The sequence below is a fragment of the Arvicanthis niloticus genome, chromosome 17, assembly GCF_011762505.2.
Source record: "Arvicanthis niloticus isolate mArvNil1 chromosome 17, mArvNil1.pat.X, whole genome shotgun sequence".
Lineage (NCBI taxonomy): Eukaryota > Metazoa > Chordata > Mammalia > Rodentia > Muridae > Arvicanthis > Arvicanthis niloticus.
This window is the reverse complement of record NC_047674.1, coordinates 54,799,378-54,813,711: the sequence shown is the minus strand read 5'-3', so window position 1 is coordinate 54,813,711 and position 14,334 is coordinate 54,799,378. Positions and strand designations below refer to the sequence as shown.

The 14,334-nt window shown below is 53.0% G+C and overlaps 3 protein-coding genes across 10 annotated transcripts in view; 2 read left to right on the top strand and 1 right to left on the bottom strand.

The window, feature by feature from the left end:
• The window catches only part of Ppp2r5d (protein phosphatase 2 regulatory subunit B'delta), a 22,204-nt gene extending 16,452 nt beyond the window's left edge, over positions 1–5,752 (top strand). For both annotated transcript variants that reach the window (XM_034521366.2, XM_034521367.2), the window contains exons 3-16: positions 558–750; positions 955–1,154; positions 1,237–1,347; positions 1,464–1,556; positions 1,909–2,039; positions 2,167–2,226; positions 2,319–2,427; positions 2,616–2,669; positions 3,023–3,193; positions 3,280–3,407; positions 4,002–4,103; positions 4,191–4,263; positions 4,389–4,505; positions 4,630–5,752. In XM_034521366.2, the coding sequence (XP_034377257.2) occupies positions 558–750; positions 955–1,154; positions 1,237–1,347; positions 1,464–1,556; positions 1,909–2,039; positions 2,167–2,226; positions 2,319–2,427; positions 2,616–2,669; positions 3,023–3,193; positions 3,280–3,407; positions 4,002–4,103; positions 4,191–4,263; positions 4,389–4,505; positions 4,630–4,767 (1,680 nt within the window). In that variant the 3' untranslated portion in view covers positions 4,768–5,752. The remainder of the gene's footprint in view (positions 1–557; positions 751–954; positions 1,155–1,236; positions 1,348–1,463; positions 1,557–1,908; positions 2,040–2,166; positions 2,227–2,318; positions 2,428–2,615; positions 2,670–3,022; positions 3,194–3,279; positions 3,408–4,001; positions 4,104–4,190; positions 4,264–4,388; positions 4,506–4,629) is intronic.
• Mea1 (male-enhanced antigen 1) lies at positions 5,638–7,920 on the bottom strand. Of its 5 annotated transcripts, none has more exons than XM_034521378.1 (4): positions 7,702–7,920; positions 6,651–6,931; positions 6,460–6,562; positions 5,638–6,026 (listed from the first exon to the last, which is right to left on the bottom strand). In XM_034521378.1, the coding sequence occupies exons 2-4, from the start codon at positions 6,918–6,920 to the stop codon at positions 5,875–5,877; spliced, it is 525 nt and encodes a 174-aa protein (XP_034377269.1). In that variant the 5' UTR covers positions 6,921–6,931; positions 7,702–7,920; the 3' UTR covers positions 5,638–5,874. The 5 variants fall into 5 exon arrangements, with proteins under 5 accessions (XP_034377269.1, XP_034377264.1, XP_034377266.1 ...); XM_034521373.2 differs by lacking the exon at positions 7,702–7,920 and adding an exon at positions 7,414–7,563; XM_034521375.2 differs by lacking the exon at positions 7,702–7,920 and adding an exon at positions 7,385–7,556.
• Positions 7,705–14,171, top strand: Klhdc3 (kelch domain containing 3). Of its 3 annotated transcripts, none has more exons than XM_034521368.2 (12): positions 7,705–7,848; positions 9,534–9,686; positions 10,256–10,468; positions 10,642–10,818; positions 10,948–11,063; positions 11,249–11,320; positions 11,510–11,723; positions 11,792–11,878; positions 12,020–12,128; positions 12,249–12,322; positions 12,430–12,508; positions 13,568–14,171. In XM_034521368.2, exons 3-12 carry the CDS (start codon positions 10,315–10,317, stop codon positions 13,632–13,634), a joined length of 1,149 nt encoding a protein of 382 aa, XP_034377259.1. In that variant the 5' UTR covers positions 7,705–7,848; positions 9,534–9,686; positions 10,256–10,314; the 3' UTR covers positions 13,635–14,171. The 3 variants fall into 3 exon arrangements, with proteins under 3 accessions (XP_034377259.1, XP_076771420.1, XP_034377260.1); XM_034521369.2 differs by lacking the exon at positions 7,705–7,848 and adding an exon at positions 7,973–8,077; XM_076915305.1 differs by lacking the exon at positions 9,534–9,686 and having other exon boundaries at positions 7,722–7,848.
• The last annotated feature ends 163 nt before the right edge of the window (positions 14,172–14,334 follow it).

The following is a 14,334-nucleotide window of genomic DNA, read 5'->3' as shown; positions in this document are numbered from 1 at the left end:
GGACTAAACGCATGCACCACCATGCTTGGCTTAATTAAGCCTTTTATTACTCTACTCTGTGTGTGTGTGTGTGTGTGTGTGTGTGTGTGTGTGTGTGTGCGCGCGCGCACGCGTGCGCGCGCACGCGAGCGCAGGTGTCTGTCTGTCTACTGACAGAAGTATGGAGATGTCCATACAGGCCAGAAGAGGGCATTAGGTCCTTTGAACTGGAGTTGCAGGTCCTGAGGATTGAATTCAGCCTCGAAAGACAAGTGCTCTACCACTAGGCCAGACCCTTCAGCCCTGTTAACTATGCTCTGGCTTCTGTCACCATCCATCCCGTTACTTTTGCCTCCTCATGATGTGAGCACTAAAAGCTGCTGATGCATAGATAGGACTTTTGGTAACACTGCCTTCTGGATCTTTACGGCAGTTATCTCTGTCCCTGGCTGTCCTCGGCAGGGACAGCTCACTACCTCTCTGCAAGCATGAATAGGCTAGGGATAGGAAGATGATCAAGGCTAGGGTTGAGAGCATTGTATGGAGAGCTGGCTTCAACAAATTATTTTTATGCCCAGGCGCAGCCCCAGCCCCAGCCCCAGCCCCCCTCATCCAACAAACGACCCAGCAACAGCACACCACCCCCAACACAACTCAGCAAAATCAAGTACTCAGGGGGACCCCAGATTGTCAAGAAAGAACGACGCCAAAGCTCCTCCCGCTTCAACCTCAGCAAGAACCGGGAGCTACAGAAACTTCCTGCCTTGAAAGGTACTCGCAGCCAGCCAGGGACTGGCGAACTGGGCCTCAGGGCCATGAGCTTTGGTTAGGGAGTGTTTTGGGGAAAGTCGGGTACTACAGACATGAGAGATGCAACTGTGAGTGAGGTGCCGGGGAACAGAATGGGGTCAGGGTAGCAAGGGAAAGCCCACAGGAGCAATTAGGACCTGCACCTGACTGCTGAGGCCTCCACAGATTCACCAACCCAGGAGCGCGAGGAGCTGTTCATCCAGAAGCTGCGCCAGTGCTGTGTCCTCTTTGACTTCGTGTCAGACCCACTCAGTGACCTCAAATTCAAAGAGGTGAAGCGGGCAGGACTCAATGAGATGGTGGAGTATATCACCCACAGTCGGGATGTTGTCACCGAGGCCATCTACCCTGAGGCTGTCACCATGGTGAGCACAGGGAAAGGACAGAGGGGCAGGGGGAACCCCTGGGGAAGCCTAGACAGTGTTCTAAGTTGGGCTCCCACCTCAGTTTTCAGTCAATCTCTTCCGGACGCTGCCTCCTTCATCGAATCCCACAGGAGCCGAGTTTGACCCTGAGGAAGATGAACCTACCTTGGAAGCTGCCTGGCCGCATCTCCAGGTACCAGGGAAAGGGGTAGGATCTGGATATGGGAAACAGGACCACTCAGATCTGCAGCAAGGGGGCGTCTCCCAGTCCTTGGGTCACGCCTCAGTGAAGCTTCTTTTCCTCCACAGCTTGTGTATGAGTTTTTCTTACGTTTCTTGGAGTCTCCAGATTTCCAGCCAAATATAGCCAAGAAGTACATTGACCAGAAGTTTGTACTTGCTGTGAGTCTGAGGTTCCTGCCCTTCCCATTAACTGTCATCCCACTGCCTTCACCTGTGTCCTTTCCTCTTCTTCCCCTTGCTGTGATTATACTGGGGGTTCAGCTGTGTCTGGTATAAGGCTCCCCAAAAAACTTCTAGTGTAACTGGAGGAAAATAGCAAGCAAGTGCCTCTCTTCACTCAGTGGGGTATAGACACGCACACCCAGATAGCACATAGGAGCAGCCAGGTGATAGATACATCACTCTGCTTTTCTGAGACCTGATGCCATTCCCCAGAGAACCTTGTGACCCTAGCCCATGCCTTCCTTGGTGTTTGTCTCACTCACTGCCTTTCTTAACCTCCTGCTCCTAGCTCCTGGACCTATTCGATAGTGAAGACCCTCGAGAGCGGGATTTTCTCAAGACCATTTTGCACCGCATCTATGGCAAGTTTTTGGGGCTCCGGGCTTATATTCGTAGGCAGATCAACCACATCTTCTACAGGTGAGGCGATGAGCCCAGGCTTGGGGGTACAACACACCCCTGCAGAGGTGGGATGGGAACAGGAAGGCAAGGAAGACTGCATCCTGCTGGAGGGGTGGCGTCAAGATGGCCTTGTTTCTTCCTTTAGGTTCATTTATGAGACTGAGCATCACAATGGGATTGCTGAGCTCCTGGAGATCCTAGGCAGGTGAGTGGGGATGCAGATGCCACGGGAGATGGGCGATGGGCACACCAAGCTCTGACCAGGCCCTGATCCTAAAGATGCCCCTTGATTTCTAGCATCATCAATGGCTTTGCCTTGCCCCTTAAGGAAGAGCACAAGATGTTTCTTATCCGTGTCCTGCTTCCACTTCACAAAGTCAAGTCCCTGAGTGTCTACCACCCCCAGGTGAGCTGCCTTCCTCAGGGTCTCTCACCTGATCATCAGAGAAGGGAGGGAGGGAGGGAGGGAGGGAAGGAGAGAGTCCTCTTAGCATAAAGGAATGCTTGTGGTAAATCCTCTATACCTCCTCTTCTATTTGGGGATCTTGTTGTCACTGAGAGCTGAATTTCACTTGTACCCCCAAACTTTTGCAGCTGGCATACTGTGTGGTACAGTTCCTGGAGAAGGAGAGCAGTCTCACTGAGCCGGTAATTTCCCTTCTGGGGCTTCAGTCATCAAATGCTTGCTCATCTCTACCTGTTGGTTTCGTGGTATTGGCCACGTACAAATCTAGGCCCTTGTACATCTCAGGCAAGGGCTTTCTCAGCGAGCAGCACCCTAGTTGTAGCTGGTAACTACTGAGTAACACTGCGAGCGCACCCTCAGGAGGCCTGAGCTGTGTGGCTTTCTCCAAAGGGAAACAAAACCTATATCCTCAGGAAACAAGCCCAAGCCAGAGAGGCTGTGTGATTAGCTGAGGGTAGGCAAGGGGAAAGGCAACAGAAGGGCTTCCCGGAGAACTGAGCAGGTTAGGAATTTTATCCTCATGTCATCTTCACAGGTGATTGTGGGACTTCTCAAGTTTTGGCCTAAGACCCACAGCCCCAAGGAGGTGATGTTTCTGAATGAGCTAGAGGAGATTCTGGATGTCATTGAACCCTCGGAGTTCAGCAAAGTCATGGAGCCGCTCTTCCGCCAGCTTGCCAAGTGTGTCTCCAGCCCCCATTTCCAGGTAAGACCACACTCACTGACTCCAGATTTGATAGAGCAGGTCTTGGGAACTGCGGGGAGTGCCGCTGACTCCATTCTCCTCGCCAGGTGGCAGAGCGAGCCCTCTACTACTGGAACAATGAGTACATCATGAGCCTGATCAGCGACAATGCTGCCCGAGTCCTCCCCATCATGTTTCCTGCACTCTATAGGAACTCCAAAAGCCACTGGAACAAGTAGGGGACTAGGGTTGCGCTGATGGTGGGACCTGGGTATTCCACACTGTGAGGGTATAGAACAAGAGGCATGGATCTCATGTGGACGCCCGGCAAGCAGAGCTGGTTCCCACCAAATACTACCAAGTGTAGGATCTTGAGGGTTGACTGGCAAGAAAAGGTGCTAGTGAGACATCCTCGAAGTACCAAACAGCTGACCTGCATCACACCACACAGCTCTGGAGACACCCTAGGCTGGAGGGAACTATGTGATCTGCTTAAAGAACAATGAGTCCAACTTGTAAAAAGGCTTTCTTGCTGAAAGCAGACTCAGTGTGCTGCTGACAGTCCTCCATGTTACTAGGCCATGGAATGTGAGCCAAGGAAGAGTTAGCCACGTGGGGCCAGTATCTGTAACGACCGTCAATGCCCTCAATGTGCAAGAGTTAGTCAAGAGCTAGCTGCTTCTACAGCGAATGCTTCTCCAGGGTAGAGGTTAGTGAACAGAACAGTAAACAGAAAAGAGTGGCAGAGACACCAGGGAACAAGCAGACTGGGCTGTGACACTGACGGCAGGCTCTGACCTTCTCAACACCATCTTTCTCTGGGTGGCAGGACAATCCATGGACTGATCTACAATGCCCTGAAGCTCTTCATGGAAATGAACCAGAAGCTGTTTGATGATTGTACACAACAGTACAAGGCAGAGAAGCAGAAGTAAGTGTCTCTCTCTCCTGAGAGGATTATTACCTTCTACCTCCAGCTCACTGTCCCCAATCCCAATCCCCTGTCCCTCCCCCTTAGGGGCCGGTTCCGAATGAAGGAAAGAGAGGAGATGTGGCAGAAGATTGAGGAGCTGGCCCGGCTCAATCCCCAGGTGAGGGAGGCTTTTATGCCCTTGCCCTGAGCTCACGGGAGAGGCTTTGGAGAAGAGTGAGGCAAATAGTCCCACAGGAGGCTCAGAAGTGCTTCTCACCGTCTGTCCATCCCTTGCCCTCTCAGTACCCTATGTTTCGAGCTCCTCCACCACTGCCCCCTGTGTACTCCATGGAGACAGAGACCCCCACAGCAGAGGACATCCAGCTTCTAAAGAGGACAGTGGAAACAGAGGCCGTACAGGTGAGAGGGCACCAGGGGCAAGAGTCAGGCTGGGACAGCAATAATGGGTCTATAGAGAGAGGAGGAAAGTGAATCTCTTGGGCACCGTGGTCACCATCCTCGCCTTCTCCCTGTCTGTACTCAGATGCTGAAGGACATCAGGAAGGATAAAGTGCTGCTCCGGAGGAAGTCAGAGCTACCGCAGGATGTGTACACCATCAAGGCACTAGAGGCACACAAGCGGGCAGAAGAGTTTCTGACTGCCAGCCAGGAGGCTCTCTGACCCCTCACCTTCCCACAGGGTTTCAGCCCACTCAGACCTGGGATGCAGCCCAGCCCCCCACCCTCTGCTCCTTATTGGCTGACCTGGGGCAGAACAGCACCTCTCTGGCTACTCTAGAGGATGCAGGCACTGGAAGCGGGATGCCCAGCGTGCTCTCTCTTCTCCCCTAACTGTGTTCGTGCCTCCCTGTGGCTAGTACAGACAGGCTGAGCACTGAGTGCTCAGTGCTTAGACAACCGGGGTGCCTGTCCCCCTGCTCCTAACCCCACAGCTACCTGAAACTGTTCTGAGAAATACACACAGGAATCACATGTTCCTCTCCTCTCCCCTTCATCCTCATCTCAAGTTGAGGTTTCTCTCCTCCCCCTGCAGGGTACAGCAGGAGATTGTCACCAAAGTCATGTTAAGCTCCGCTGGCCCCTGGAGTGAAGAGCTGGAGGGGAACTAGTTCCCAGCAGCACAAACAGGCCCCTAGACCTGGCTTTATGCAGGCAGGGGGTGCTAGTGCGTTTCTTTTTACCCTATACCTAACCAAGACAACACAGAGGACAAAAAGTATGTTATGGACACTAGATGACTACAGGGCCCAGTGGGGAGAATGAACCACCTGCCTTGCCCTCTCTGGCAAGCAGCAGTCCTGGGATCACATGTTTCTAAGGGACCACCCTGTGGCTGCTTGCTTTCCCTTGTGCTCCTGGTTCCCAGAGCTATGAGGAGGCAGGAGCAGTGCTCCAAGCATGGCTCCTGCAATGCCTATGTATTTCCTTGTTTCTGCTGATGTGGGCAGGCCCTCACCTGTACCCTCTGGGCGTTCAGAAACGAAGGACCGGGGAGGGCCGGACCAGGATTCAGAGGCACAGGCAGTGCGGCTTTTGGCTGTGTACATAGGGTGCTTTATTCTCCACAGAGTGATACATGCTAAGGTGGGCTGGGCTTGGGCCGATGTCCCCATATGTACAGAACTGAATAAAGTGGGTCTCTGAGAGGTCTGATTCGCCTTGGTGTGAAAGGGACATGGGAAGAAGAAGGCTGTTAAAACCAGAGTTGTTAGTCCTGTGCTGGTCCTGGCTTGGAATGTGGGGAGATAAGGCAGCTCTCTCTGTGTGGTCACTTCCAGGCAGGGGATGCCTGCCGGGCTTGGAGGGCTTTCTGTACCACATCTTCCCACTGAGCATCCGATATCTCCCGAGCCCAGGCAGGAACCCCTGGTGCAGGCAGGCTTACTCCAGCCATCGTCCTTTTCACCAGCTCTACGTGTTCTGAAAGCATAGCCACAGGCTGGTTAGGGAATGAACGCTGGGACTAGCTCCTCTCTCCCTAGTTATTCAATCAACCCAGAACCCCTAACGCATCACCAAGTCTAGTGAAACAGCATTTCATTTAGATTCTGAAGTCCACAAAATTTCAGTTAACTTTTTAAAAATAAAGTGATCCTCTGGTTTTTTTAGAGGGTAGGAGTGGGGGATTGTATTTGGGGTTTCAAGACAGGGCTTACCTGTGCAGCCCTGGCTATCCTGGAATTTGCTCTGTAAACCAGGATGGCCTCGAACTCAGACCAGCCTGTCTCTGCCTCCCGAGCACTGGGATTAAAGACGTGCACCACCATGCCCAGTTCTTACTGGTTTTAAACCAATCAGTTCTTGGTAATTACTTCTAGATGAAGGAATGAGCTTTTTTTTTCTTCGTTTTTACCTGGGTCCATGGGGATAGAGCCGTGGCTGCTCAATGCTGCAGCTCCCTCCTCATCTTCATCCTCACTCTCCAATGGTGGATCTGGCAAATGAAGCCCCAGGGCCTGCAGAACCACAGAGAAAATACTGAAAAGCGGCCAGCTTTTGGTACATTCCGTTTCACCTGCTTAGTAACAATTTGCTCCACCATACCTGGATTCGATCTTGGATGTCAGCAGCTCCATCTTCTCCCTCACCCACTGGTGCCAGTTCCACCTCTTCTTGTTCAGGGTCTTGATTGAGGGGCTGGTACGAGTAGCCTGCTGGGCCTGCTCCTGTTTCCTCCTGCTCTTCCTCGGGTTCTTCACTGCTCCAATCTCCAGTTCCTTCTGTAGGACCCTGATGTGGCCCTAAGTCCTCAGTCTGATTGGGGAAGATACGCTCAGGGCCCATGGTGTCTCCCCCTAGAACTACTGCTGCCATCCGGGCAGGGGCTGCAAGGACAGAAAGGCAGGATAGGGGTTGGATGAAACGAGGTCTCCTTTCACGTTCGGACCACCCTCTCTCACACGTCTTGCATCTTCCTCCTGTCTCTCATGCCTCCCTGTCTTCTTAAGTTTGGGTTCTCATATTGAGCTGGAGCACACTAATCTTTAACGCGCCGGATTCCTAAATAAATAGACAACCGGAGGGCTTCACCTCTTCCTAAGAGACCTCTTCCCAGAACCTCGCCCCCTCTGGCCACGCCTCTCCTCCGGAGGTAACTGCTGGTCGCCAGACTACCTATGGTAGAGCATCCCCGCCCTTCATCCCCTCTATTTCGGGGGAGTGCAGTACCGCCTGACAAAAAAACCTTCAGGCCCAGGGGCTCCCATTCAATGGCCCAGCTACAGCGTCCCCTACCCGCCCCTACTGATTCTCAGCGTTGGTATTTCCTCGCGCCTCACCCTCTCAGAGCCCACAGCCGGACCCGCACCTTCACTTCCGGCGGGGCAGGACGTGCTGGGGCTCTTAGTCCTCCAGCCCCGCCCCGTGCCCGAGACTGACGCAAGCGAGGACGAGAAGTCCGCCTCTTGCCCCGCCTCCGCCATCCCCTGCCCGGACCACAAAGAACTACATTACCCAGTGACCCTCAGGCGCGCGACGTGTTCTGGGGTTCTGCGCATGCGCACAACCCGACCACGCCCCACCCTCCCCCATCTCTCGGCCCTGAGGTAATTTGTGGACTACAAGTCCCTGAAGCTGTCGGGCCCAGGGCTCTCACTGCACGTGCGCGTCCCGCTGCCCGCCGGAAGGACGAAGTCTGGCAGTGTTTATCTCGTTGGGGACCGAGGAATCGGTTGGCGGGCAACGGGTTCTAGGCTGCTGGCAGCGCGAGGACCCGCGGCCCCACCCCGGCCCGGCCTGGCAGGTAGCCTGGGATGGGTTGAGGGATGAGGAAGATTGGTGGGGCTGGCGACGCCCACTGCCTGCCGCCGGGGTCGCGGGGGAGGGGCCGAGGAGGATGAGATGGGGGTGGGGAGGGAGCTGGGGGATGCTGGGAAAGAGTGTTAATGGGCCGAGAAAGGTCTGGGGAAAATGGCCTGGAGACGGGTGGGAGAGACCTGGTGGCTGAAGGAAGCGGTGAAAGAACCGGACGAGTGGGTTCTGAAGAGAATCAGGAAGCTGAGCATAATGGCAGGGGGAGGGGGCAGTGCCTGGCCTTGTGGGGGAGGGGCGGCTGCGAGAGGTGGACTAAAACCCGAGTCGGGTCGTATTCAGAGAGCGCAGTTATGGTGGGAAGGGGATAAGGAAGGGTTTCTTCCCTTCGTGGACGTAGACGAGTTAGCGGGTGCTGGTGCGGACCTTGGCGTGGTGGGAGAAGGAACTGCACGACTCTCAGGAGATTAAGAAGGGAAGGGTCGCAAGCGGGGATTGAAAGTGGCAGGGAGGGGTGGCGTACATCAAGGCTGGCTGGGAGGTTGGGAAATGCTGGAGTTGCAGAGATAGCGTTTATTAACCCCTGCCTTTGAGTTATCCTTATGAAGACGATGGGATTCTTTATCGGGATTGTAGATTCATTCATCTTTGTGCATTTTCGTTTTATCTGGTCTTAGCTTCAAGGGAGAGTAAAGGCTGTGAAGGTGATAGGCACCCCTCCACCACAGTCTTCCTTTCTTTCCTTTTTTTTTTTTCTATTTGTTTGTTTTGAGACATGGACTTGTAGCTCTGGCTGCTTTAGAACTTACTGTGCAGACCTACGTGGCCGGCCATAGTCACTCAGATGTCCCCCTGCGTCCATGCCCCACCACACCTGCCTTGGACTTCGATTCTTTTTTTTTTTTTTTTTTTCGAGACATCGAGACAGGGTTTCTCTGTGTAGCCCTGGCTGTCCTGGAACTCACTCTGTAGACCAGGCTGGCCTCGAACTCAGAAATCCACCTGCCTCTGCCTCCCAAGTGCTGGGACTAAAGGGGTGCGCCACCACTGCCCAGCGGACTTCGATTCTTAAAGTCCCCTTTCTCTGATAAGGACAGATGGAAGAGCAGGACTAATGAAGAGATCGTTTGACTATTGGCTCCTGCTATTTCACGTTGAGGGAGATGGCTATTTAAAGCATACAGTGTAGGGTTGGGGGAGGTGGAGGGGGCAGTTGATGAAAGCCATATCTGTCCCCTTTAAGGGGACCTCCTTTGGTTGAGGTGTCCGTCCGTCCCACCCCCCCACCCCCCCCACTGCTGAGGGTTTTCCTCTTTGCCAAGCCTTTTTGAACAGGAAGCAAATGATCACTCAAACCGAGCAGATGTTTCTTGGCAAAGGCATCGCTAGTTGCAAAAAGATTTACCTGAAAGAGCTCTCAAATCTACCCGTTATCACTAGGCTGGTAGGCTGTCTTTAAGAGGCCATGACTTCTCTCAAGCTTGGGACTTTCTCTTGTCCTGCATTTTGCTTTGTTTCCTCTCTCCAGTCTGTACCCTCACCCCATTCCTCCTTTAGAGACCCAAAGGGGGAAGGGCTGCTGAAAGTGGTTTGTTCTCTAACAATAGTAGGGTTGGGGAAATTGAGGGAACTCTTCCCTACCCCCAACTCAGAATACACATACCTTTCTGGCTTAAGTTTCTAGTCCTGGCAGCATACGAGCCACAGCTGTCAAAGGAACTCCTCGTGCCTGTAGACACCCTGGGTGACCCCAGGGACAACGGATCAACTTGACAAGAACCATCTGTGAGGGGCTAATCAACCATGGTTACATGGAGTTCCCTGTCCTAGGTAGGGACACTGTTCCACTCTAAAAGCCTAAAAGCTTTTTTTTTTTTTTTTTTTTTTTTTTTAACTTTAAAGCACCCATGCCAGCTTTCAGTGGACTGTCTGGGGCTGGCTGGGCTATTAATAGCTGTGAGTATTTTGAGATCCCTACCTTTAAGAGATGGAGGGAAATTCTTAGAGAGGTGGCAGTAAGCAGAGGCAGAAGCAAGAACACACCCAGTATGGGAAAGGGGCTTAGAGACTGGGGGCTTGGAGCTTGTTCCAAGCCAGGGATGGGGTGGAGTTGACAGGAGCAGAGGGGCAGTCATGGTCACCAGATTCTGAGCTGGCAGTTAGGTTAAGGTGGCCCCACCCTTCACTGTGGGAGAACACAGGGCCAGGGCAAGCTCCTTGACCTCTGCAGCTCTCCTGGGGCAGGGCCAGCCACCTGAGCTGTGACTAGTGTCCCTGTAGAGGGGTGGTGTGGGAGGGCCACTGGGGTGGCACTTGGAGGCAAAGACTAGCCCTGGGTAGCCACATTGAACTGGACAGAAGCCTCTTCTGAGGAACTTGTGGCCCTGACTTGTATATAGGTAGCAGAGGCAGCAGGCCGTGCCGGGGGGGCATGTTCCTGTAACCTGTGGCCCAGGGGATGTTACGGTGGACAGTGCATCTGGAGGGCGGGCCACGCAGGGTGAACCATGCTGCAGTGGCTGTCGGGCATCGAGTGTACTCCTTCGGGGGTTACTGCTCTGGTGAAGACTACGAGACACTACGGCAGATAGACGTGCACATTTTCAATGCTGGTAAGCTAGTCTTCATACCTTGTTGGAGTTTCTACATCAGGGGAGTTAGTGGGCACCTGAATGAAGTTCAGAGGTGGCCTCTATGGCAAGGGGGTTGGGTAAGAAAAGCTGGTTTGGGACAAGGTGGCAGCCTGAGAGGAGGTTCCCAGGGCTGAACAGAGCTGTGTCCACAGTGTCCTTGCGTTGGACAAAGTTGCCCCCCGTGAGGCCTGCCGTCCGAGGGCAGGCTCCTGTTGTCCCTTACATGCGGTATGGACACTCCACCGTCCTCATTGATGACACGGTTTTCCTTTGGGGCGGGCGCAATGACACCGAGGGGGCCTGCAACGTACTCTACGCCTTCGATGTCAGTGAGTATGGGTCTCAGATGACACCTTGGGCCTGGGAAAGGGGTGGTTGGGGGGGTGCTGGCAAAGGGAAGGCCCAAATTGAGGCAGATGTGTCAGCTGACTTGTGTCATTTCTTACCTCTCTCAAAAGATACTCACAAGTGGTCTACACCCCGAGTGTCAGGAACGGTTCCTGGGGCCCGGGATGGACATTCAGCTTGTGTCCTGGGCAAGATCATGTACATCTTTGGGGGATATGAACAGCTGGTAAGTCTGGGAAAACTAGCTTATATCAAAAGGAACAAAAGAGAAATTCATCGTGGTGGAGCAGGAGGCTTTTAAATGGAAGGATAGAGGGTCCCAGAGTAACCATGGACACTGCTTAAGTGACAGGATAGAGGCTCCCAGAGTAACCAACCATTGACACCAGTTTTCTATCTTCCATTACTCAGGCCGACTGCTTTTCCAATGACATCCACAAGCTGGATACCAGCACCATGACATGGACCCTTGTTTGTACAAAGGTACCCTTGTTTGTCCTCGGACGGCAGGCCTCAAGGGGGGCAACTTTGTCCAACGCAAGGACACTGCTCTTTGGTTTGTCAGATTCCCCACCCCACCCCCACCCCCTTGGCTGAAATCCTAGGAAGCTCAATTAGTTTCCCTTACCGGAGCCCATGCTGACTCCCTCCTCCATCTCTTCTCTTGGCTAGGGCAATCCTGCACGGTGGAGGGACTTCCACTCAGCCACAATGCTGGGCAATCACATGTATGTCTTCGGGGGCCGTGCTGACCGCTTTGGGCCATTTCATTCCAACAATGAGATCTACTGTAATCGAATTCGAGTCTTTGATACCAGAACCGAGGCCTGGCTTGACTGTCCACATACGCCAGTGCTGCCTGAGGGGCGCAGGAGCCATTCAGCCTGTGAGTGTTATTTTTTGGTGGATGTCCCTGTGCAACCCCATTCTCTTGACATGTGTCTGTCCTTCCAGTTGGCTACAATGGAGAGTTGTACATCTTTGGTGGCTATAATGCAAGGCTGAATCGGCATTTCCATGACCTCTGGAAGTTTAATCCTGGTAAAGAGCATTGCCTTTAGGGAGGGATAAGGAACAGTTGAGGTGTGGGGAGAAGAGTCACCCTGAGTAAGTGGGGGTTGGAATGACGTGTGGAGATGTCTAGGCTGGCCAGATATTGAACCTCTGGGAACTTGTCTTTAGGGTCCTTTACCTGGAAGAAGATTGAACCAAAGGGGAAAGGACCATGTCCCCGCCGACGCCAGTGTTGCTGTATTGTTGGTGATAAGATTGTCCTCTTTGGGGGTACCAGGTTAGGAGAGAAGGAGGGACGGACTTGGGAAAGGCCTGTCTGTAACATCAGTGGGTGGCATCTGAGTGAGGGTCTGTGGGTAGTTCCAGCACCTACTTGCTCCTCTTTCTGTCCATACAGCCCCTCTCCAGAGGAAGGCCTGGGGGATGAATTTGACCTCATAGATCATTCTGACTTACACATCTTGGACTTCAGTAAGTACTTATTTCTGAGGTGCTTCTACTATCAGGTCTCTGTCTCTGGGTGGTGACCAGGATAGGACCTTTCCCTGCTGTGACTTCCTCCAACTCTTCCATTAAAGGTCCTAGTCTGAAGACTCTCTGCAAACTGGCCGTGATTCAATACAACCTGGACCAGTCCTGTCTGCCCCATGACATCAGGTAAAGCAGGTGGTTGCAGAGGACGGGTTGGTTGAGGGTGAGTGGCCAGCACAGGTGTGACCTGATTAGCTAGATCTCCACATGCAAAAGCAGACATTTCTATCTGCTGGAGATTTTTGTGAGGAACAAGGAGGTAAAGGTGCAGCCATCATGTGACAGTCATCAGCCCTGTGAAGAAAACATGGGAATTTTCTGAGCCATGCTTAGAAGCTCTGCTTCCTTGTGTAGTTTTTTTTTTTTTTTTTTTTTTTTTTTTTTTTTTTTATTTTGGTGATGTATTTTGATAGTGACTTGACTAAATTTTAGGGTTGGCTACAAAATAGAAAGTTGAAGAGTTTCTGGACTCCCTTAGGTCAGTAACAAAGAGAGGTTCCTATTTCTTGGCTGTTAATTCTAGTACTGAGTTCAAATAAAGCACCAAATGTCCCTCCATGTACCCTTTTCTCCTCTTGGTCATTCTGAGACACTCCCTCCTTGAGCCAGGTTGGTTTAATTCTTGCTTGCTAAGGTCTCTGTGTCCCTTGGTGACACAGAGTACACAGCTCAGGGTCTTGGTATAAGGAGGACTTCTTAAGTCTTTGTAAAATGAAAGTATCGTGGAAAGCATAACTTAATTTGGTGGAGTGGATGGGGAACTCTTTAGGCCCCAAAGTTTAGGGAGAACAGGAGGTCTGAATCGGGGCCTTAAAATAAGGGAAATTGGTGGAGAGGAATGGGTGCTCTGGGGATGAGGAATGAGGGGGAGGTGCTGCCTGGCTGTCTTCAGGGCAGGAGAGGTGTGCTGCTGTGTTTACTTAAATGTACACATAAACCAGGTGCTTAGATTCATAAATCTGTATAAACATAAACAGGAAATCCGAAAGAGCCTGGAGGTGGTTGAGTAGGTGGTAGTCGCCTTAGTGGTGGGTGGATCTGGTGATTAAACCCAGAAGGGCTGTAAGGCAGAGGGAGCCGTGGGAGATGGGAGGGCTGCTGTGGTCTTAGCTTTGTTCAAAGAATTCTGGGCTTGTCATAGAGACCAGCTCTTGTGTCTTCTCTGCCCATTGTTGGCCTTTCCAGGTGGGAGCTCAATGCCATGACCACCAACAGCAATATCAGCCGGCCCATTGTCTCCTCCCATGGATAGGAAGAAGTTTCTGCTGCCTCCCCTCCTGAGCCTGCTCTTGTCTTCATCGCCCCTGCCCATCTCACCTGCCTGCCCCTTTTTACCCGGACTCAGTACACCTCCACGTGGGGTTGATGGACTAGAGGTGTTTGCTGTGCTGTGAATTCAGTGGGGAGTTGTTGGGGGAGGCCATTTCCCTCCCCCTTGGGCCGAGGGCCCCTTCCCTTGGTGCTCTGTCCCCATCCACCTCCTTCCACTGCTCCTGGGCCTTTGCTCTGCCCCAGGCCAGCTGGGCAGCCAGGCTGTGCTGGAAAGGGACAGGAGTGGGGAGAAGCCAGCAGTGTCGGTCGGAGCCTCAGGAGCTTCCCTCTCCCCGTGACCACCCTCTCCCTGCTTGAGCATCGCCCGGGGAGCTGAGAGGAGCCTCGGCTGTTGGCATGAAACCCCCTCCCCAACCCGCGGTGGTGGGGACCAACAGACAGCGTCACCCTTCCTTGAGCTGTTGCTGTACCCCTGAAGCTCAGCCAGCTCTGACTTTATAAAACGTAAAACCTCTAACGTGTCCTATTTTTGGCGACTACGGTGGAGGGGCGGAGGCAAAGGGGCCACCCTTAAGGTTCTGGCTTCTCGGCCAAACATGAGCCTGGCAGCTGCCCGGTGCCCAGCCCGCCGCGGGACTGAAGGCGGACGACTGCAGGGCGTCGCTCTGGCAGAGCCTTCA